This window comes from Pseudopodoces humilis, chromosome 5 (assembly GCF_049639895.1).
Source record: "Pseudopodoces humilis isolate 2021_Gansu_Grassland_sample_001 chromosome 5, ASM4963989v1, whole genome shotgun sequence".
NCBI lineage: Eukaryota > Metazoa > Chordata > Aves > Passeriformes > Paridae > Pseudopodoces > Pseudopodoces humilis.
In genome coordinates this window covers 27063081-27087396 of record NC_142204.1, presented here as the reverse complement: position 1 = coordinate 27087396, position 24316 = coordinate 27063081, and the positions used below count along the sequence as shown (strand labels likewise).

Sequence of the window (24316 nt, the reverse complement as noted above, 5' to 3'; positions counted from 1 at the left end):
AATTGAAGGGCTCATGTACCAGTGTGCAGTAGAATGTGCAGACCACGCCAGTTGCCACCACTGCACCCCACAAGTCGAAGCCAGTGACTGAAAGAGAGGGAAAGAGCACCAGTGTGAATGAGGCATTGGGGATAAAACACTTTGGATTGGTCAGTTACTGGAAAAAGCTAGAAATAAATTAAATGCAAAAGTAGGAGGTATAAATGGCAATGAAAAGATTTGTGTGTCTAAACCATGGGATTCACCCTAACCAGCTCTAAAACTGAAACGGTTGTTACAGATTTGGAAACTACTGAAAGGCTGAGATTTATTTCAGGATGTAGGAAGCTATTTGCCTGTAATGTGAGAGCTGCCAAACAACATGTCCAATATGTCCCAACTCAGGAAGGTTTTAAAATACTTGTCCTTCCTTGAAACACCTGTGTAGTTGCTACCAAGCCCTTAGGCAGGGATTTAAACAAGTAAACAGTATGGGGGTTCCCCATAGAGAAAAGGTTGTTCAAGCATTGTCTGGAAGAAGAATAAAAGCCTTTCTTTTATTCTTCCTTCTCTTAAGGCTCATATGTTTCTGCTATACAGCACTGAGCTGTGGTTGACATACGGGCTGTCACTGCCCTAGCTTGGCATGCTCACCTGCTGCCACGCAGGGCATCAGGGGGCTCCCTGACAGAGCCAGATTCTCAGGCTAATGAGAAACACTGAAACAAAACTAGTGAAAAATATAAGTTATTCTAGTTAGAACCCAACTAAGTCAGAGCTTGGTTTAGCATCTATTTGCCAGGCAAATATAAATATCAAAGACCCAAAACCTGTAGGACTTATACTCTGGAGGAAATCAGTACACAGAGTGTTGGGGTTTTTCTTCCTTTTTGTTCAATGAACAGGGAAAAAAACGTTCAATAAAAAGAAAAACTATGACTTGATTCTAGCCAAAATGATTAATTTTTTTATTTGCATTTTGTTATTCCCTTTTCTTGCCAAATGAACAAATTAATGGCGTCAGATTAAACATTTGAGTTGGCTCCATAGAAAAGCTTTTGCCCTTTTAGAAATGAATGTGGCTCATTTTCAAATCAAAGAGTCATTGTGAAGTAGAAAATGGACATATTTAACTTAGTAAATATCACAATAAATATCTTAAGTTAACAACCTCTTTGCTGTTGACTTGGTTTTCCTGGGAAAACAACAGACCATATTAAACAGTTCCAGGCAGCCCAAAATAATATTTACAGAACTTTTGTCTTGCTCTCATCTTGAAGATTTGCACTTAACCAGAGGAATTAAATTTGTCTTTAGTGCCTGCATTGCCTTCAAAATTTACTTAAGTCTTCTCAACTTTTCTGAATAAACCATTATCTACAGGCATTGCATCAGAGGTAAAGTAAATGAGAGCCAGTTTTCCCATAAATCTCTTCTGTAATTCCTTACAGGCAGGGATTAAGGGACTAGGATTACAGAATTCCCATTAAAAGACTTCACAGTCAAGCCTTGAGCTATATTTTCAGGTGTTGCATTACCAAAAAAACCCCACCATACCAATACTATATACAGAAGAAATTTTATCAGTAGAAGAACAGTGGCAGTATATTCATCTTACCTTGATTTAGTGCTAAAGCTGGAGCATAAATGACAATACCAGTGTATAAAGTCTAGAGCGGGGAAAAAAAAATAAAAAAAATATCAAAACAAATTTAAATTCCTGGAAAGGCGATAACTTTCTGAGATTATTTCTTTTCAAGCATCTATGTAGTCTATATTTCCTAAATGCATAACTGTTGACAAATAATTCCAATTAGAATACAAATATCTGAGGCTATTAAACTCTGCAATCTCACAGCCTAGTGTTCTTAAAACAAATACCGGGGACTCTTAAATATAAAATCCATCTTCATCTTCTGGCTTTTATAATTAACTTATTCTATTCCTTTAAAACTGCAAGGGAAACAAGAGCAAAAGGAAGTTAATGAGGTTTACACACGGTTTGTCAAGGAATCAATTACTATCATTTTCTCAGTCTTGAGATCAATATGCCTTTCAGTATACAGCTATAATTTGTGAGTAAGAACACAAAATATGACATTAATTAGTCATTACAGATAGAGTTACAAGGAATTATAACCTTCAGCTTTCAAAATGAAGACATACGTGACTGTATTTTCAACCACAGTAAAGGTACAGACAAATCAAGCACCTACACCATCTACCTTTGTGGGCACAATGGGATCCACACACTGATATCCTTAATTTCTTTGTATATGGTTTTAAATCCTGTTTGCTTTTTTAGCACTGTTATTACTGCTACAAGTTCAGCTGTGACATGGCTCAGGAGAATACAGTTTCCAACGTGCTGATGGCTTCTGTGAAGGTCAGTGGTCTTGATTCAAAGCATCTGGATGACCAATATGTTGTGAAGTGATGTGCATCAGCTTTCCATGGCTGGACTCTTCCGACTTTCTGATTTACAGGGATGTGATTTGGGTATGGAAAAACAGCAGAATCAGGTGTCATCCAAGATTCAGCCAGCTTCTGCCCTTCCTGCAAGCGTCCACACCAGGCACAGGTGGCAAACCAGAGCAGCTAACCACTGAATTACTTGCCATGGCTTTTGAGCAAATGAAAACCAGTCCCCGAGGTGGAGCTCTACCACATGGCCAGTGGCTATGCTGTGAACAGAGCCAAGAGGTAACAGGAGTGAGCAGTTCTCTTGCTGTATGAGGAAATTCGTATGGAGAAGCTGCTTCACCCAGCCTAACCTAATTGTCCTTGCCCTCTGCTGCACACCTGCTACAAGCACATGCCAGAAGGGATAGGGGAGCCATTGGGGAAATAGTTATTCCTACCTGTGTGCTACTCCCTGCCACTGTGTGTGCATGTTTGTTTCTCTCAGTGCCATGAGTCCTCTCTTGATTTTGAGATATAACTTGTATGACATGAAAGCTGCCAGTTCTGACTAGTCCCTGGTGAATGTCTCCTCACATCACCTCCCAGCCAGCTCCTGACACCTGTCTAGCCCACTCAATGTTTAACTTGCTGTCCACACAATGACTGTCAGCATGGGCTGCTGAAACATAAAATCATAGATTGGTTTGTGTGGGAATGGTCCTTTAAATAACATCTAGTCCAATGCTCCTGCCATGGACAGGCACACCTTCTACTAGATCAAATTGCTCAGAGCCCCATCCAGCCTGACTTTGAACACTTCCAGGGATGGGCCATTGCACTTCTTCTCCAGGGTACCTGGTCCAGTATCCCACTATCCTTGTTACAAATAATTTATTTGCAACTTCTTTATATCCATTCCAAATCTATCTTCTTTCAGTTTAAAACTATTATCCTTTGTCCTTTCACTACAGGCCTTGGTGAAAAGTCTCTCTCCACCTTTCTTATAAACCCTTTTGAAAGGCTGCAGTAAGGTCTCCACACAGCCTTCTTTTCTCCAAGTTTAATAACTAATCCCAACTTTCTCAGCTTTTCTTCACAGGAGGGGTGTTCTACCCCCAAGACCATTTTTGTGGTCCTCCTCTGGACCCTCTCCAAGAGGTCCATGTCTTTCTTGTGCTGGGGACCCCATAGCTAGATGCAGTACTTCAGGTGGGTCGCACAAGAGTGGAGTAGACAGGGAGAATCGCCTCCCTTAACCTACCGGCCACACTTCTTTTGGTGAAGGATAGAATTGGCTTTCTGGGTTGTGGCCAGACTTTTTGGCTTGTGTCAAATTTTTCATCCACCACTATCTCCAAGTTCCACTCTGCAAGGCTGCTCCAAATCAGTTCATCCTTCAGTCTTACTGATATTTGTGATTGCCCCTATCCATGAGCAGGACCTTGCACGTGTGTTTGTTGAACTTTATGGGGCCACTCCTCAAGTCTGTCAAAGTCCCTCTGGATGGTGTCCTTTCCCTTTAGCAAATCAGCTGCACCGCTGAGCATGGTGTCATCCACAAACTTCCTGAGGGTGAACTCATTCTCATTAGCTATGTCATTAATGAAGGTATTAATGACATACTATTAAATAGTATTGGTTCCAGTACATACAGCACTCATTACTGGTTTCCATTGGAATATTTAGCTGTTGACTGCAACGTTTTAGATGCAATCATCAAGTTAATTCTTTCTCCTTCTAATAGACCATCAGTCAAACTCGTACCTCTTCAAGCCTGTTAATTCAAGGGTTTCAGCATGAGAACTTCTAGCTTTCTCATACACACCAAGTAAGTGTCAGAAGTTTGAACCATCAGAAATTAAAATTTGTCACAATTATGATCACATTTTTGTGTCAATTTAAACAGAACTGGAACAATCTTTCCACTTCTTCAGTAGGATTTTTTTTGGTTGCATTATTATATATAATTTTCTTTACTTTCTTTTAAGTATTAATATTCACAGAAGAGTTAAAATTGCACCATTGAAATCTTGGGAGGTTTTCTTTCCTCACTAGTATTTAATTTATTCAGGTTAAATTTTAAGTGCTTGGCAGAGAAAGACATATACAGATCTTTGGTTAACTTTCTTGAGCACATATTTAAGTTGTATAGAATTATTTTTATCATCTTTGCAGGCAAAGATTATGCTTAGCTCTTCCAACTTATGCAACTGTGATGTCTTCATATGTGCTGGTGAAACAATGTCAGGTTTCACACATGCCAGCACTCTACTTTTTCCATGAGCTTGTGCATCTGTAAAAACCTGTAAAAGCTAAGCAGCACTGCTCAAATAAGTAATGAGCACTGCATTGGGAACCATCTTACTGGTCTGAGCGTGACTGCCCTGTAAATTTTGGTGTGCCTTAAGAAATACAAAAATGGACAAAGAACAAGCATGTAGCTTAGAAAGTTTTCTGATTGTATAGTCATTCCTACTTTGAATTACCCCAAAAATCCACTTCAAAATTGTGAAAAGAACACATTTTTGTTCTGGCGCATTTGGCATATGGTCACTGACATTTAAAAGCTGTGGTCCCTTACTGACTCTTTGGAAGGGCCAAATACAGCAAACTACCAACAATAATTTCAGAGATTGCTTTAGCTTAACATTCCCCAGGGCAGGAATTTTCTACTTCATCATTTGAAGACACCTAAGGTTTTTCCAGTGGTGGTGGTGCGAGCCCTTGCGCAGTGAGTAAATGACAGCTCCTGACAACCTGTTTTGTCACCTCTCATTGACCTTTGATAATTAGTCAGACTCTGAGAATCCTCACACCAGAGGATGAAAACTGCCACTGTAGATAATTGGCACATGTTTACATTTTGAACTCATTGCAGGTTTCTCCAGTAGGCAAGCAAATGACTCCTCTTCATGCTGCTATCCTCTAGTGAAGGGCTGCTCATCTCTTGGCATGGTGCTGGTGTCAAGTGACTGCTCTGGGTATTCACTAGTGCCCACAGAGACCCAAGAGGCAGATAGCCCAGCACCTGCTTCCCCACCTCATTGCTGTGGAGCAAAAACAACTTTGCTTCTCCTGCTCCCAGCCACCCAGGCATTGTGGTAACCTCATCAAAGAGAAAAGAGCCAGTTACACCCAACCAAATAATTCTGGTGGCCCTGAGGACCACAGAACAGCTTTGAAGTTTACTTGCCGTTTGTATTATGAAAAGGACTGTCCCACAGAAGCGTAGATATTTATTAAATCGAAGTTCTAAATACTGCAAAAAAAGAAGAAAAAACAAATGCTTATATTGAATTTTGCACTACTGCTAGGACTAGAGTGATGAGATGAGCAATACAGAAAGAGCAGAGAGTAGTTTTTACATTTTCATGAATGGCCGAAACTCCTAGACTCCCCTTCTTTGGTATCTCTTTCAACTTGGTTCGATATTTCTTTACAGACCTCACCACTGCATAATAACACACAAACAAGTGAAGTAGACATAAGCTAGTCACTATACAAGGGAATCTACAGAAAAGACCAGACATATTATCACAGAATCACTAAATATGCTGAGATGAAAGGGACAAAGATATAAAAGAACCATCAAGTCCAACTCTTGACTGCACAGGGTAACCTAAAAGCTGACAATGACATAGCAGCCAGAAAATAGAACCCGCTAGTTTTGTGAAAGCAGAGAGAAAAAGAAAACATTGTGACTATTCCTACATCTTAGTCAGTTTGGAAACTCTGGTATTATATGTGTCCATCTGAACTGCTGCAAGAGAGGGCAAAAGATTTTCAGTGGTCAGCAGCTTCTCCCCATGTTAATCTCACCTTCTGCACTGCCCAAGGCAGCCTGCTATATTCTACTGGTAAGTAAAAATTTAGCCTTTTGTGAAACAGGAACTCTCACTTTCTATCAAGCCTGGAAAAGCACAACTTCTAAATGAGTCTGTCATGCTGTAGAGCAGATTTCTTACCACTATCTGTCCTAAAAACCCTCTTGGTGTGTGGTTGTACAAAAGAAAATTCATTTGTCTGATGAATCTGTTCAATCAACACAGATAAACACTGAAGTACCTCAAAGGGCTCACTCACGAGCTGAGCATTTAAAATGTGGTCTGTGAGCATGTCCACACAGGGAAGCAGTCTTGAACCCCTGGACAGACACAAAAGGTTGCTAAAAATCTGAACTCTGTCCACAAATAGAATATGTATCTTTTATAGGTACATTACCGATTCAAGTAATAATAGTGATAAGATAACCAGTGAGTTTCCCGTCATGATCATAAGCCTGTATTTAAAAGAGCCCTATTTAAGTGTCATCATGACAGTCCAAAGATTAGTAGATTAAAATATACTGGAAGACACCAGAGAGTTATGTTGTTGAATTCTTATCTGAATCTACCAACACAAATCTTGTTTGCAGCCTCCAGTGCTGCAATGTCTCTGTTCAGTGTAATAAAATGCTAAAGGCCAAAGTAGCCAGTGAAGGACTTTCACCTGCACTGATGCTCCTTTCCCAAAGTTCTCTGCAAAAAGAGCAGTTTGCTTCGAAATCTGCAGCTAGGAACTATCTCCATGCAGGAAGATAAACAGGTTACGTAGACATTCTGAATCAGAAGAAAGCACTGGCCAGGTGCTTCTCCACCCCAAAACTCTCAGACTCGACCTGTGATTATCCCAGTACCCCAGCTGTCTCTGTGCTGATTGCTATAGCTTTGATTTGCATGCTGGGCTGAAGACCAGCTCAGCCTTATTTTGGTGGAAGAAAGAGCATTTTCTGACTTCCCTGTATAATCGTAATAGAGAAGACACTCAGTAAACAACTTCAGGTGACAAGGGGTCTCTTGAAAAATCTCTAGGAACAGCACAAATACATACTCTGACAAAGGAGGACTTTTGTGGTTGCACCTAAGCTTAGAAACCAAACTCTGGTTCCTATAGTAGATGCTTTTGTGCTCTAGTTTTGGTATATTAATTACGGATGATTAATGACATGTCACCATCCAAGCTGCACTAGGATTAATCCACCTACTGAACTGAGTATCTGGCATGAGGAAACAAATCTGGTATGACACACAGCTCCTGAGCTAAGGCAGCTGGGTTGAGCATCACCTGTCTGCAGAGACAGTGTGGGCAGACTTGAGGACAGAGAGGGTTGTAGCCTGCTCTCAGGAGAGAAGTGATATAGGACAGCCAAGAGTGCAGGGAATTTGGGGGAAGAGAAGATGGAGGGCAGACATGTAGAAAGTAGATATGAGAAGCCTCCCAGCTCCTTACAGCTGGGGAGAGATTCTTTCCACTCCACCTTACCTCATAGGTGCTGGTAATTCCCAGCCTGTAGAAGACAGGCAGGAAGATCTCAGCACTGCACAGCACCACCAGGGCATAGGTGATGGCAAAGATGCAGAAGACGGCACCGTAGTGATAGATCTCAGCAGGGGTGCCCAGCACCGTGACGGCTGACATGAAGCTGGCAGTGAGGGAGAGGGCAACCGGGAGGGCACTCATGCTCCGGCCTGCCATGAGGAAGTCCTTCGATGTCTTCTGTCCCCCTCCCACGAAGGCGTAATAGACACCAATGATGGCTGAGATGAGCAGCATGGCCACAAAGACCACATAGTCCCACACGGTGAAGCGCCCCATTCTACCGGAGGAACTCACCCTTGGAACCGTGAACCTTCTCCAAAATCAGAGGGACAGCTGCAGGGCTGGCATAAGCAGGAGGAAGCAGATGGGAACGGGTCCCCGGGGAGGTGTCCCCCACCGGGGCTGGGGCAGGTGCGGTGACACCAGCGGGACAGAAGCAAAAGGGTGCGATGCAGTGTCCGCGGATGGGCCAGGTGCGGAGCGCTGCAATCCAGTGTCCCCTGCCGGGACAGGCGCGGTGTTCCCCGCCGGGACAGGTGCGGTGTTCCCCGCCGGGACAGGCGCGGTGTTCCCCGCCGGGACAGGTGCGCTGCGGAGCGCCCCGGGCAGGTCCCCTCGTGTCGCCGGGGTGCGAGCGGGCTGCGCCGGGAGCCGCGGAGCGAGTGCCGCAGCCGGGACGGCGGGCGGGCCTTATACGGCCCCGATGCCCGCTCCTCCCCGCGGCGCTGGGCGCCCCCGCTGAGCCAGAAGGGGCGGCGATCCCGGGCCCGGGCAGCCCGCCCTGCGCCTCCGGGCTGCGGGACAGCGCCGCGGCACAGCCCCGCCTGAACGCGGTACACCGCAAACTTGGGTCGCGGTCCACAGCTTTTGGAGGGAAGACCTTTCACATGAGAGTTCCACAGGATGGGGAACCTACCCTCACTCATTTACATATACCACCATCTCCCCAGAGAACGGAGGTGAAAATATTGTTTAATATATACATTTCCATGAGTTGTGCAATCTAGAAGAAAACTCACTGAATCAGACTTCCCAAGGTGAGTTGCTGAACACCGCAGTTGTGCAATAGGAAAACCCTACTACCTGCACAGTGCTTTAGTTTTTACTAACAGTCTTCAACTAATCACAGGTTCAAGAGTCAAAGTGCACAGGAATATCACAAATGGCGCTTCACACACCTTAGCCAGAGAGGAATACATCAAAAACACCTATGGGATTTTAGGGTCATGCATGTCAAGTGTGCATGTCAACTGTTTCTGTAGGTAGCAGTACACACAGGACTAACATAGCAAATACAGCATTTAGCCACTTTGCCATATATTAGCAACTCCAGGTAGGGAATGAAGATGAAAGGATGCCAAAGCTGACTAAGGTGTGCTTGACAGCAGCACAGCCACACACAGCACACCTTGCAGCAGAGTTTAGAAGCTTTGCACAGTAGCTTTCCATCTTTAGCCATACATAGGTAAAGTGCTATGCTGGAGGTGATTACCTAGTAAAAGTCAGAAACAGCTTGAGGATTAAAAATTACCCTGTTTTCCTTCATGGAAGATAGGATAATTTTCCTTCCTGTCCAGCCTCTTCTGGCTCTTATCCACAGCTGGATAAGCTAGGAGTAGTCTGCTGCAAGTGCTCTAGGCTCAGCTCAAGGTGCTCTGAACTGCCTGTATCTGATCATTTTGAGACATGGTTTTCAGCAGCCTTCTGTATCTTAGACTGAAATGACCAGACACCTGAGAGCCAAGCACAGATGATGAAACACTTCTCTCTCCTTGGGAGCTCTGGAATTGCAGGCCTTTTGGAGTTACTTCTGAGAGCATATTGGAAGGAAGGGGGAGCGGGTGGAAGTCTGGTCTGGCAGGACTATTAAGTCGAGCTGTGAAATCATGTCTGTTGGTCTGGTGTCTAGATGCCTATCTGGGAGTATGAATGTCCCTGAAGAGACAGAAGCTGGCCAAGGTGTGCAAGTGGCATGTCCTAATCTCACCACAATAGGTTAGGGCATCTCTAGCCCGATTACTCTCTAAATACTTACACACTGAGTAAGAGCTTCCAGATGTCCTGTTGAGGAAGAGCAAGAAAGAAACTTATGCTCTACACCTACCAATTAGGCTATTTATTTATTGATCATCTGAAGTGGTTGTCCTAATAAATCTTTGACAACATGAAAGATGAGAAACTTTCCAAGCAAAACTTCAGTCAAAACCAGCAGAACCCCACTCAGTGCAATGAACAGGTGTTGTCCAAAAGAAAGTATTTGTTGTCAAAAAGCATCACCCCTTTTTCTCAGGAAGGATATAAATGGGCTCTGGTCCAGACCTAAGCTTGTGCTGCTCAGAGCTTCATCTCAGTGTCCTTTGTTTCCACTCCTTCGGGAATTATGTTGCTCAAACCATTCAAACAATGACATGCATTTAAAGTATTGATTACACAGGATTAATACAACTTTGATTATGCTTCTTTATAATTTTTGACATAATGTAAACACAGCAAGTGATAACATGCATTAGAAAACAAATAGTTTCTTAACTGAAACACTAGCAGCTATGAGGAAATGCACATCACTCTGGTTTCAGGTGGCATCCTTGGTTCTTTTACCAGAAGTGTTAAGCAAATTGTCTTTCAAATGTCATTATGACCAATATGGCATGAAAGGCTGTATCCTCCCGTGTGGGTGTTTCCATTTTTAGAACCAGCAACAAATCTATATGATGGCCATGTTCTAAATCACAGCAAGTGAACCTGGAGAACAGGTTCTAACTAAATGTTAGAACTAAATGTTTTCCTGGATTTTTTAGATATGTAAATGTCTTCCAGACTCAGAGAGTATATTTCATTGTCTTCTTTAACACTTTGCACCATCTCCACTGGGCCTTATGTGATATCTCACTGCCACTGTGACTTTATTTTTGTAAGATCTACTGACATCAGTGGGATTCAGTGTTTAATAGCAAGAGCAGCAAGATTCATATCTCTCCAGCACCATCAAATTAAAAAGGCCATGGATCTGACCAAACAAACCCCAGACTGCCCCATGGGTTCCAAATGGTTCCTTCCTTGTATTGGGCTTGGGACGGCTCTGTGAGGTGTTACTGGAAGTCTGTAGAGAAGGACATTCCTTTCCTGTTATTTTTCATGTGGATGGGCCCCTGCATTGGGAGATCAGTGGGATGGATTTTCTCCTGTAGACAAGAAAAATACATTAAGCCCTGAACTTGGAGAGATGCTGCCCTACTCTCTGAACTAAGTTGTGAAAAATAGATTTATTATCCTGCTTGTAGACAAATGTGGGCATGGGCAGAAACAACTGTAAGTGAGGGAGGAGAGCACTGGAGGCCTGGTGAGCATTGTTCAGCAGAGATGCAAGACCCTTTGCATTTTGCTTTGGCAGCCTGGGAGCTCTCCAGCTTCCAGTAATTCTTCGCTTGAGTGTGAAGTTTCCGACTGTGTAGGGTTCAGCCGTACCTACAGCAGCTGAGCTGGGTTTGCAGATGAAGAACAGTTCATGGTCAATTTTACTCCTGTGTAGTGCCAGGACTGGCCACTGTTCTCTGCTGTTTACACAGGGATCAGTTTGGAAACCTTGCCAGAAACTGGCTGGCTGTTGGTAAAAACAAAGAAACAAAATAATTTCAAAACAAAATCTGCAAAAATGGATGATTGGTTAGGAAATCAGAGATGTGAGATCATGCCATGTATGTATATATACAAGTATGCATGTGGAAGGTGTTTGCACTTTGTGCAATGACCACAGTATGCCATCACCAAATCTAGAGAGATTGGGGCCTCAGAAAGATTAAGGAGCTACCAGCTGCACTAAAGTAGATGGAAAAAAATGCAGGATCCAATAAATGTTCCTGTTGAAAGGAACACTGTTGCAGGAGCTGAACCTCTATTAGGGAATGGTGAAACCATTTGGGAGAAAGATCTCAAGAACACAGAACTGCAGGCAACTTCTCATCCGCTTAAGTTCACAAGCCAACCAACAATAAGACACAGTGATATGAGGATCTAGGTTCCATTTACTCCTCTCTTCATGGAGCTACCCCTTAAATTCCCTTTACATGACAGTTCTTGTTAGGAATAACATATCAAAATTAATCATTTACTTCTAATTAGACAGTCTGATTTTTCTCACAATGCAGTACTTCAAATAAAAATGCACTGCTTTTACTTTTGGAAGATTTTAATTGCAGCAACTGCTTCCTGTACAGCATCCCTTGTCACTTTGAGAAGCCTGTTGCATTTTGGTGTAAAGGAAGCTCATTGCTAATCATGTTTCATATTTCTGAACATCAGTTAAGGTGTTTGGATAGACCCTAATCTCTTCTACTTGCTGTGCTTTTCCACACACTGCTGTTTTGAATTGCTGGGCATAGTACAGCTAGTTACCTGACTACCACCATCATTGGCTTTGCTTCTCCTGGTGTAATGCTCCTGTTGTGGTTCACTTAGCCAGCAGCTAAGTACTACACAGCCGCTCAATCACTGCCTGCCCCTCACCTTGCAGTGAAGAGGAGAAATGGAAAAAAAAAGAAAACTTGTGGCTCGAGATAAGAGCAGTTTAACAAGTGAAACAAAATAAAATCCAATAATAATATTTATAATAATGACAATAATAATAATTTTAATTAAAGGGGGTGGCAGGAACCCAAAAGAAAGAAGCAATGCACAATACAATTGCTCACCACCCACTGACGCCCAGCTCACACCTGAGCAGCAATTAGTGTCTCCTGGCCAACTCCTCTCAGTTTATATAATGATGTTCTGTGGTATGGAATATCCCTTTGTTTAGTTCAGATCAGCTGTCCTGGCCATGCTTCCTCCCAGTTTCTTGTGTACCTGCTTACTGGCAGAGGATGGGAAACTGAAAAGTCTTAGCTTAGGGTAAGCACAGCTTAGCAACAATAAAAACATCTGTGTGTTATCAACACTCATCTCATACTACGTTCAAAATACAGCACTGTGCCAGCTACTAAAAAGAAAATGAACTATTCCAGCCAAAACCAGGGCAGATATCTTAGAGAAATCTCCCAGAGAATTGTTAAGTGATTTTCTTAGCTTTCTTTTTTGTTATTTTTTGTCAGTCCTTTTTCTGTTAGTGTTTGCACATGACAGAATTACCCTGCAAGGGTATTCAGAAGAGCAGCAGCATCATCAATATTCCTTGTAAAGTTAGAATGAGTTTCTTAGAAATGGTCACGCCTCTTGCACAGACTGTGTTCCGTTTGTGGGCAATAATGAGGATGCAATGATATTTGCAAGTGTCTTATGTCTTAAAAAACCATAAACAAACCATAAACATAACAAGTTAAATATTTCAAGAAGCATGGCTCCCTAATTCTGTATCTGTAGCATTTCCAATCCTCATCCTATCCAAATCCTATATTTGAAGAGGTGTAGATTTGGGAAAGGTCTTTCCTTCAGACCCTAATCATAAGGAAGTCTTTCAGGGTATCAACTTCTTTGCTTGAAGTGCTTGTCCTCTCATGCTTAGCAAGTCTGGGACACAAGGACCGCAAGAGTGACTTGCAAAGGAAAAGATCAACACAGAGAAAAGAGCCAAAGAGTCATAAAAGTCATGGTTTATGTTGACATTGTGAATGTTCTCAGTTGTTTGTTTTTTCTATTTTCGCATTCCAGTGAAATTCGAATGAATGCAGTTTGCAAGAAAAATAATTTAAATATGAGTACTTAATGGTCTTGAGAAGGAAACTTCAGATTGTGTAACCCACTAATACCAACACACCTTTTAAAATCAATAGTGAGTGCTCCAGGACTGAAGAAAGTCCTTAAATTAGCCTTGACTACTGAGCATTTAAATCTGAATGATTAGGAGTCTATAATGCATTTGCTGGAAATTTCTCCTCTTTCATCTAAAAGAACAAATTTCAAAATTTATTTATGGATTGTCCATGCAGTGAGATGTAGCATACACGAATACTTACTTAAGAGAACAATTAGTATGGGAATAAAATTGTGGTACAGATTTCACTTCTTTAACTCAAATGGATAAATAAGTTACACGTTTGAACTTTATTCCCATGGCTTTGGGATCTTTTGTTTATTTAAGGTGTTCAATTCTGCATCGAGAGAATTACAATTCAACTAGTTTGCTTACTTGCAGTTAATGTATGAGAAAGGGCTGTCAAATGTTCACCAGAATGATGAACAAAAAATTGATTTTTTTTCTGAGTAAATTTTTCTGAATTTCTGTGTTTTCTTTCTGTTGTTTCCCTCTTTTTTTCACTACCTGCTATCCAAACTATCTCAGTTCACATGTTCTAGCTGGTGCTATTTTGCTATGTGTTTGCTTTAGGTGTACTGTGTAGGTACTTTAGTTATGCAGCTTGGCTCCCTACTGAGGGAGAGAGACAGGCTCTTCAGAAGGAAACTTGCTTTGGTATGCTCCCTGGAGGAGCCCATCTCTTTGCATTTTCTACAGAGGAAGCCTCTGGAAATGAGCCTGCTAACTCTGCTGCTTCAAAATACTCTGAAAAATGTTGTCTGCCACTACCCAGTGACCTAACTAGCTTTTTGATTGTTTTGATTTATTTTTCCATTCATAATCCAGAGCGTCTATCACCAGTTCTGACATCTCCCTTATTGTCTGCCTCCCATCCTTCTTTGTAATTGCTACTGCTAAATCCCCTGTGCTCCCTCAATCCTTTCATCTCTGCCCCCATCTCTTCACATAAAGAAACTTTCTCTTTTTCCTTCCTCTCACACTTTTGCAAGAATCCCCTTCTTTTCACACCCACAGTCCCATGAGGCATTTCCCCCAAAATTACTGTTTTCTATCCACTTCATTCTTCCAATTCTTTAATGTCTTTAGGAATTGACTGCCTTGCCTCTCTTTTAAACCCCTTTTTGACAGTCTTCAGTTCTTCTACTTTCTGTTAAGGCTGCCCATGCTGAGATCACACAGATGTATACATTGCTTGGAAATGTTTGAAGACAGTTATGCATATTTACACCAGCTCTATGTGTTTAATTGCTTTGTTTGTCAGACATCCTCAAAGTAACATCCATCACCAAAAGCAGGTAAGGAAGGATGTTTTTTCCCTCAGGTCCAACCACCTGAATCTGTTGACTTTGGCTTGATTTGTTTCTTCAGATTTCCTCTATAATGTGAGATTTGGTGCGCCTATTTCTGATGCTATCTGGACATTTCAAATAGCAAATCCCTGTTTTTTCCAGGAGAGTGGAAACTCAAGGATGCCAACATCCTTGGTCTCTCCCAATATGCTGCTGGGACACACCATAGTTTTTTTTTTGGCCTCTTGTACTGCAGTCTTATGGCTGTTGTAGGATGGCAAGAAGTGGCGGGTGATCTGTGGGTGGGGAACTGTGGACATGTGTCATGTGGATGTCCATGACCAAACTCCATAGCAGGGGGGACTTTATTAATCCAGGCACACTGTGACTCTTAAAAGTAATGTCTGTTGCTTCAGTGTATTGCTATCCAGTTTTAGCACATGCTCAAATAGACTATTGAGTGGGGTTTGTTGAAAATGTGGATTTGAGGCTAAGGCAATGGGGAAGAAATAATAACTTTAACATACTTTTTTAAATAGGCAAAAAAATTATATTGATCCAGCATCATAAAGCCTCCACAGCTTTTGCATATCAGGTCAATACTATGTGATAGGGTTAGCAGTTTGCAAACTTGGTGAATGATGTGATGCATAAAGAAGTGCAGCAGTAAATGGCAGTCAAGGAGAAGCATTTTGGCTGCAGCTGGATTTAAGGGACTCCATCTCTTGGACTCATCTACAATACCATTAGCTGATCGTAATTTTAAAGGGGCTTATTTCTGATCATAAATTAGACCCACAAATCTGTATTAAAAGCAGCAGTGGTGTCCAAAAACTTACTTAAATTTATGGTAAGAATGGACACCTCTATTTTTTTTTCTTAGTGTTAGCAACTTCTCTGCAGTTACAGCATCAATAAATTTTTTTGGTGTTTTGTTGGTTGATTGGTTGGTTGGTTGGTTGGTGTGCTGTCTGGCTGGTATGTTGGTTGGTATGGTTTGATTTTTTGGTGTTTTGTTGGGGTTTTTTCTGCTTTATATAGACCAATATTGGAAATTCTCATGAATATCTATAATTTAGCAGCTGGTACCAGCAGCTTATGACACAGTGGAAGTGCCAAGAAGGGCTGCTTTTGAGCATCAGTCTCTTGATGATGTATAAGTTCTTCCACTTTTCTAAGGTACCCACAAATATTTCACTCAACAGTATACATCAAAATTAGACTTCTCCCTAGCAGTCTCAGCTTAAGGGTATGTATGTTTAAATGTCTTTCCTCACAGTACACTGCAGAGCTGAGATTATTAGACCTCTTCTTCGGCTTTTGTACACTATGTCTCTTAGATCTATGAGATCAGGAATGGATAACTGAAGTACTAGCTCTATTGGAACCTGTGCGCCAAGTTAGAGCCGCATGAATACTATGACAGTTCAAGCTTCAAATAAGAAAAAAAAAAAAAGAAGCAAATTAATTAGCCAAAACATCAAACCTAACTTTTGTTGCATGAATGAGATGGATGCAGAGATATGAAGAACAGTACCAATTGCTTTGTACATTACCTTCTATTCCATGCCAGGAACATAACATTTCAGTGAGCCTGGCCTTATTTTCCCCTGAATGGCATGCTGTAAACAGACTTAGTAGTCCCAGACCTGACAGACAGCCTGAAATCCAAATGGTTTCTGTCAAACCCAAGTGCCCCTCATTTTAATGGCAAGCATGAAATTCAGGAGAGCATTCACATCTCTTCTGAGGAACAAGACTCCATCCTGCTCTTTCATTTTCCTTTCCATCCACCATGATTCCTCTGTGAATCCTCCTCCTGGTGCTTCTATTACTGTTGCTTTCAGCAAGGCTGTAGCCAGTTCTGCTGCTGCTGCTGTGGCAGAGCAGTGGATGACAAAAAATAGCAACAGCCACCACTGCAAACCTCTCCTGTCCTGGGGCTATCTGTATACATGTGGTTTGTGCAGAAATCAGACTCTTTTTCTTTCTAACACAAATTCTAAAACTTTCTTCTCCACCAAAAAGAAAAACCAAACCAAACTAAACCAAAAAAAAACCCCAACAAAACAAAACAAAACAACAAAAAAAACCCACCACCACAAACAACAACAACAGCAGCAGCAACAACAACAACAAAAAAAAAAAAAAACAAAAAAACACAAAAAAAAAAACAAACCCAGGTGTGGGTTCCTACTGGGCAGAAAACTGGCATGAATCAAAATTGTGCCAGGGATTGTGTTGATGATTTATTGGTGTGGACGATCCATGTGCACTGTTCAGTTTACTTCAGGAGATGGAGCTAGTGCAGCCCACCTATTTCAGCTCTGCAGCAGAGCTTGAAATAGATAAATCACTGGCCTAGGTATGTCAAGGGTTGAACCAGGTTGTCAGTGCCCCTTTCTGTGAAGTCCCTAATATTCCAGGATATTTCAGACAGAACATCTGGGATCTATATTCTGGCTGTTGTTCCAGCCCTCTTTGATCAGCAAACCTAAGGGTAGATTAAATTCTCCCTCATGACTCAGCTAGCATTAACCTGGAGTTGCATTATTTGCAGAATCTCTATGCTTCAGGCATATTAGAAAAAATGTGGCCAAACTGTTCCACCAGACTGCAGAACAGGATTCCAGTATCTTGTCTGCTTTGATTTTGAAGTGCTCTCAACAACGTCCTACATAATCTTGTGGGTTTTCTCCTGCAAGGCAAGGCAAAGTGCCAGCTAGAAGCTGAGGAGAAAACTGGCAGTGAAAATATGTCTTTGTGTTACAAAGCACTCATCTTACTTTGCAGACAAATTAAAAGAATATTAATCTGTTTGCTTCAGTTTAAAGAATACACCAAAATGCATGATACACTTGTATAACCTGCCTTCAACTCATGACAGCCTCCCCCTACAGGGGGATTTTGAAGAGGTCCTGTGATGCAGTACATTTTCAGCCACATTTACCCAACCCTTGCACCCCACAAGACAGGCAAAGGGAAGGGCTTCTGGATTCAGAACTAGCTCAGATAACTGTTTAGTGTCTTTAATATTGATTGAGCAATCTAGCTTTGGGCATCCAAGATTGGAAGTTCTTTGGTCTAATTCAGAGTTGTTTCTCCTCATCTATTAGCCTGTTATATATATTATTATTATTAATATAATATAATGTAATGTAATGTAATGTAATGTAATATAATATAATATAAATTATAGTAATTATATATATTCTATTTCCCTTATATATATTATATAAGGGATAATCCTCTCACAGTATAATTACCTATGCAATCTACCATGCCTCTATGAATATGGTAGGAAAATGAAAATTTTATCTTATACCTGTGCACCTATGCAATCTACAACATCCTCTGGTTAAAAATAGGCTGAGCTGGCTGCTCATTGTCTTGTGTCAGGTAACGTGTCCCTTAAGTCAGAAACTCAGTGTCATGCTGGCTTCAGGACTGTGTGCTGTGCTTGTGATTAATACACATAAAAATATGACAGAAGTAGGCCAACTCAGTTACAGTTTGGATACTGTGTATTTATGTAGCTATTGAGCTATGTAGGGGGCATCCACTGGGGCAGTTGTAGATGTGCACATATAATGGGGTATTCCAGACTTTCTGAGACTACCAATTCTAGGATTAACTCTATTCTAACACAGCTGTTTCAAGTACAAGAATGTGTCTAGATCTTCCATGAATATAAAAGGAGCCTGAAGTTGATGCTCAAAGGTAGATACACACATTGTAAACATGTAGGTCATGTATTGCTGCCCTGTGAGACCATCCTGGGTTAAATATTGAGGTATTTCAACCCAGTTAGTACTATTATTAGGCTAAACTGCACATTACCAGAAAGCAAGCCTGCTTTGCTTCTACATAAAGTAACCCTTGTTGAGTCCAGCAAGTAGATCTTGAACTGCAGGACTAAAAAGCCCAGAAAACAGATGAGACATAGGAATCTTAGACCTGTTTCAGAAGTGCTGATGGATTAGAGTCAGGGACTGGTGGCTGTAGCCCACACTGGGTTTTTGAAGAAGTCAGATCTGCATCAGTGATTGCTTTGGTAGACATGCATGCACTATTTTACAAAGGTTTCCTCTACGTGCCTCTACAGGTTTTACTACCAATAAGCCATTGCTCTTCAGAAAGCTATCTGTTTTTAATTTTTAATGCCTTTAGCATAGGTTTCTGAAGGAGAATTGCTGGCTGGGACCATCAGATAATCACAGGGTGCTGGAGCTGGGGCCTGGCAGAGATGGGAAAAACACATCTCTTACTGGAAAAGTAAAAGAACAAGGCCTGAGGCATTGCAGTCAGAGGGGAGTGTATGTAGTAAAGATATTGTTAACATAGCTGCAGCTCATACATAAGTGGGGAAGGGCCCTTCTGGGTCACTGAACCTTGTCAGCCGAGGCACCAGATCTACTGTCCTGGCCATACTGGTATTGAAACTGGGGCTACTAGCCTGAGGCTCACTCAGATGTACCTCCAAGTGCAGTATTCAGTGCTGGCTGAAGTGAAGTCCGTGAGTAGCTCTTGCAGCCAGAAACTCTCAGGAATGTCAGCAGCTGCAGGTCTACCCTGTCTCAATCTTCTGAGAAATTGCCAGTTTACAAACACAAAAAAACATTTTTTAGCCTTTTAAAAACTTCCTTTAATGTCTTTTATTTTTGCTTATGATGACTTCCGGAACAGCCAGAGCACACCTGAGCTCTTCTCCCCATTACATGAATGTTAGATTTTGCTCATTTCCTTGGATGATTTTGTAGTGCATGCATCCCACAAAGTTCTACAGCTCTGCTATATATGCTATTCATAATGAGGAAAAAAAAGACCTTGTAGACTGTTTCCCACAAGTATACAATATGTATGAGACATAGTAAGTGAACTTACTAACCACTTCTGGAGGGTTATTTGTGCTCTTAAACAGCTGCATAATTGGTGCCTAAGCTTTTGTGGATCTAGACCTCTCAACATGCTTTTAGATGTGCTTTCAATGGAGATATTTGGCCTTGAAATCACTTAAGCCAACCTTTTCAAACTTAAATGCCTAATTAGGCATTCTCTTCCCACCTAATGGAAACACCAGAAGTCTTTTCTATTCCTACAGCAGAAGAGTGAGATTTAAAGCCAATAGCTGTCTCAGTAGCTCTAACTCCACAGATGCTGAAGCAAGCATGCTCCCCTGCCTGTCCTGTCCAGATGACTATCATGTTAATGGCTTACCACCTGCCTGTGGGCAGCCTTTCTGGATGCACCTGGCAGTGTTTAACCTGTTGGGTCTGTTCGAAGCTGTAGGTCCCTACGTGCTCCTAATCGTGAACTTCAGCCGTGCTCAAATCTACCTTTACGTCTCTCCGTCTGAGTAACCTGCAGGCCTGGTTTCTGAAAGTGGCCTTGAGCTGCCTGCAGCAGGCAGGACACGCAGCCTCGGCAGGGCCAAATTCTCAAGCTGTGCAGGACCCAACCTTGAATGGCAGCGTGGTTCTGAACTCTTTGTGCTGCACCTGCCCACGCCAAAGCTCTTTCCAACCTTAAGTTCCTCTCCCACCTCACTCATACGTCCTTCCCCTCCTGCAACTGCAGCCGCAGGCAGAGGCTCCGACAAGCCGTGGTATTGCAAGGGACGACCAGCCCGTAACCCTTTGCTCTTTTGCGAGGATTTGGTGTGCATGTACTTTGTCTGCGATGAACATTTTTGTTTAAATTGTTGAGGTCCGGACAAAAATCTCTACTAAGATCAGGGAGCTGGGCAGTGTTTCGGGACGAGCCATCAATGCTGTGCTATGGGCTGCGCTCCGCCACACCACGCTTTCGCCACAGCACAAACTGCCCTTCCCTGCGCACCGTCGCGGCCTCCCCCTGCTACCGAGGCGCCCCAGAGCGCACAGACAAGAGCGGAGCGGGGCAGCTCTGCCCACAGCTCCCAGGGAACGGCAGCTCGCTGCCCAGGTGAGACGGGTACAGGACGTTCCCCGGCTCCGGGCACACACCGCCCCTTCCGCCGGCGGTCCCGCCCCTGCCCCCGGCAGCCCGTGCCCGGCATGGCGGCGCCCGGCGCGTAGGGCTGCACGGGAGGGCCCCGCTGTGGGGCCGCAGCCGCCGCCACCGCCACCATGAAGAGCAAGCCGTCGTCCCACAAGTCGGGGAACACGCACCGGGTGAGCGCCCGTCCGGACGCGGCTGTTTGCCGTGAGGAGGGAGCTCAGGCTGCTGCCGTCGGTGTTAGTTCAGAGGCCGTGCCCGGCTGCCGAAGCGGCAGGGCGGCGGGAGGCGTGAGGGCGGGCGGAGTGGCAGGGTCCGCTCTGCGCTGCCAGGGTCCCGGCCGACACAACGGGGCCGGAGTGCGGCTGCTGCCCCGTACCCGGCTCTCCGTCAGCCGGGTCGCCGTCCCTGGCAGGCAGCAGGCCTAGTGGAGCAAGCTGACATAGTTCAGTGGAATTAACCAGCGCGTTGTTTCAGGAAGGCTGAGAGCGGGGAAGTTTGCTGAGGTCTAGGTAGATTTCTCTGCGTCTCTTTCATCGTGTTGTGCAGACGCGTGGGCTGCGAGCCTCAGCTTTGCAGGTCGGGGCAGGGGGAAGAGGGTCAGTCCTGGGCGTTTTGCCTTGATCTTTTTGTAGGGCTGATATTGGGGGGTATTATCTGGCAGCCCATCTTTAGAGGTGGGGTTTCTGTTTGCAGTGTGTATGCTATCGAGAGAGGTTTAGAAGGGACGTGCTAAGAACTGAGCAAGAAACGTGTCCTTTTTTTTCCAGTTTCTTACCTTTTCGGAGCGCCTAAGCAACATTAATATTGATATTATTCATCGGATTGACAGAACTGGGAGCTATGCTGAGGTGAGAGCAGCAATTGTGATTATTTTCTGAAATCACAAGTAGATACACTCCATGAAAGTGTCACTTAAGAAATTCATTTAGGAGGAAATAGGGAAGAAGTTCCTGCAAGAACTGCCTTTTCTGGAGCCTCATTTCATGCTTTGTTTCCTTTTACTTTTTTACCTGGTTTGCACTATTGCCATGGAGGCACTTTGACAGTACCACCCTGATTTCTTCCATGTGGCTGGTGGTCCTGTTTCTGAACATGAAAGATGCTGCTGTGTCATTTAACAGTCCTAGGACCAGACTTGGAAGTACTTGCAGGTGCTGAATAGTTGCAATAGAATCAGAAGTTTGAAAATCATAAGTTGGAAAAGACCTCTAAGATTATTATTGAGTCTGACTGTCTAACACTGTCAAGTTCATCATTAAACCATGTCCCTAACTGCCACATCTACACATCTTTTAAATATTTCCAGGGATTACTCAACCACTTCTCTGGAGCCTAATGCCTGACCACTCTTTCAGTAAAGATATTTTCTCTAATATCCAGTCTAAACCTCCTCTAGCCCATCTTCAGGCCATTTCCTCGTCCTATCACTTGTTACCTGGGAGAAGAGATCAACACCCACATACTGGCAGCATGAGCATGTGTCTTTATGGATCACAAGGATCATTTCTATGTGTCGTATAAATCATCATTGCAATTATAGCATTCTGCAGGTTATTGCCACCTGGCCTATTGGATTGTTCTTCTGAACTTCCCACTCAATAGCTGTGAGGATGCCAAAAGGCATTGTGCTGGGTGAACTATGGCTTAGCATCTTAGATTATCAAAGCCAGTCAACAGAGGTATAAACAGCAGTTATGTAAACAAGTCCTGCCACCAGAAAATATTTTCAAATATATTTTGAATATTGAAAGAAAGACTTATTTTCACTGAAGCTCCACAATACCTGTTGAAGTTAGTAATTGAGATTTCTTAGAATATTCTTTAAATGTTTAAGGCACTTGATAGTTGTCTTCATTTGAACCTCTCATCTTTACAGAACACATTCATTAGGGTTGGTGGCTATTCTTCATCATCTTTGTTTTGGCAGGAGGTTGAAACCTACTTTTTCGAAGGACTGCGGAAATGGAAGGAACTGAACCTCACTCAGCATTTTGGTATGTCATTTATATTCATGTTTCCTGCTTTCCTTAGACTGCTAAAATATGTTTTTTCCTCATCCAGAGCCCAGTGGGAAATTATTGACTGGTTTTTGGACTGGGCTCTGGAGCACTGTTATTCTTTAATACCCTACATGTTTGCCAGGGACTAGACTGGTTTTCAGGGCTTCTCTTTTGTTGTTTGAACAGTGCAATTCTACAATGAAGTGGCCAACAAATGCCAATCCTTCAACCAGCTGGTTTATTACCAAAATGCTGTTGTGCAGAGCTTGAAGACACATTTGCAAGTCGAAGGCAGTCTTGCTTACCAACCCCTATTAAAGTAAGTATGTGGTCACAAAAAGTAGTCATAAGCCTTGTTTGTGTTACAAGGAAGCATAAGTCCTGTTGTAAGTGTTCTTTATCATTATTATGCCTGAAGAAAATAAGCAATGAGATGCCCAAAGTGGTCATATTACCCTGGTAGAGCTTTATGGTTCTAAGTCTTAAAAAATATAGTTATGACAAGGCAAACAAATTAGCTGGAGTGCTTACTGAATGTCAGACATTATATTAATGTGCTTTGTCTGATGTTAATAATTTGTTTTCTTGTTTACTGCTGTCAGCTTGATTTTTTGAAAATCTTAAGATTCTTGCCATCCACCACTGCCTAATAGGTAATATTTTTTAAAAAGTGAGAAGTAAAAGTGATGCTGTCTTTCTTTCCAAAGAGACTTTGCTGAATTATTCAATGTTTGACTAGGATTTTATTGGTTTGTTTTTGAAAGGCACTAACACTGATGTATTTTCTGAAACACAGTCTAGTGGTGCAGCTGGCTCGAGATCTTCAGGCTGATTTCTATCCTCACTTTCATGACTTTTTCCTGGCCATCACCAAATTACTGGATACGCAGGATACTGAACTGCTAGAATGGGCTTTTACCTCTCTTTCCTATCTCTACAAGTATTTGTGGAGATTGATGGTGAAGGACATAGACAACATATACAGGTAAGAACCATATTTAATGTCTGTCTTGATCAGCAGTTACTAGATGCTGTAAAAATGTAAATGCTACATGAATACATGGCTTAATGCTTCAGTATACTTTTTATCATGCTTTCTCAACTTTTCTCAGAGAGAAACTGGCCAAGCTCCAGGGAGTTACCAAATGTAAGGACTTTTGGGCTTGAGGAGTTCCTGAGCTGCAGGTGCTTGAAGGCTGATTTCATATGTGCTTGCTGGCAGCTGCTGTAGACTGACTGAGCATGTGGCCTGACCCAGTGTGACCACTTGTTCAGGCTTGAATTGCTGATGTAGCTGCACTCTTCCTTTTGACATAGACAGCGGTTCCATGTTTCTTCTTCTTAATTTCAGTTTGGAGCAGATGGAGCAAAACACTTGTTACAGATTTTCTCCCCAGCCCAGGCTAAGCTGTTGAACATATTGAGAAATGATCTGCTCAATCTGGGAGAACCTGAGGCACCACTCTCTCTGCAATGAACCTGTGATAAGCCACCTGCCTCTGTTACTGATACCAGCAAACTGCAAATATTTATCAGCCTTGCAAACTGAATGTTTCAAA

The 24316-nt window shown here is 42.7% G+C and overlaps 2 protein-coding genes across 3 annotated transcripts in view; one reads left to right on the top strand and one right to left on the bottom strand.

The window, feature by feature from the left end:
- The window catches only part of SLC5A8 (solute carrier family 5 member 8), a 29309-nt gene extending 20926 nt beyond the window's left edge, over positions 1–8383 (bottom strand). Inside the window, exons 1-4 of the mRNA XM_005519461.2 lie at positions 7684–8383; positions 5576–5641; positions 1598–1649; positions 20–87 (exon numbers count right to left, since the gene is read on the bottom strand). Coding sequence (XP_005519518.2) covers positions 20–87; positions 1598–1649; positions 5576–5641; positions 7684–8016 — 519 coding nt within the window. The 5' untranslated portion in view covers positions 8017–8383. The remainder of the gene's footprint in view (positions 1–19; positions 88–1597; positions 1650–5575; positions 5642–7683) is intronic.
- A 12420-nt stretch (positions 8384–20803) lies between these two features.
- Positions 20804–24316, top strand: part of UTP20 (UTP20 small subunit processome component) — a 63741-nt gene continuing 60228 nt past the window's right edge. For both annotated transcript variants that reach the window (XR_001331224.2, XM_005519463.3), the window contains exons 1-5: positions 20804–20930; positions 21525–21605; positions 22685–22751; positions 22944–23076; positions 23554–23742. Coding sequence is in view for 1 of the 2 variants with exons in the window: in XM_005519463.3 (XP_005519520.2) it covers positions 20886–20930; positions 21525–21605; positions 22685–22751; positions 22944–23076; positions 23554–23742 (515 nt within the window). In the remaining variant the exon portion in view is untranslated. The remainder of the gene's footprint in view (positions 20931–21524; positions 21606–22684; positions 22752–22943; positions 23077–23553; positions 23743–24316) is intronic.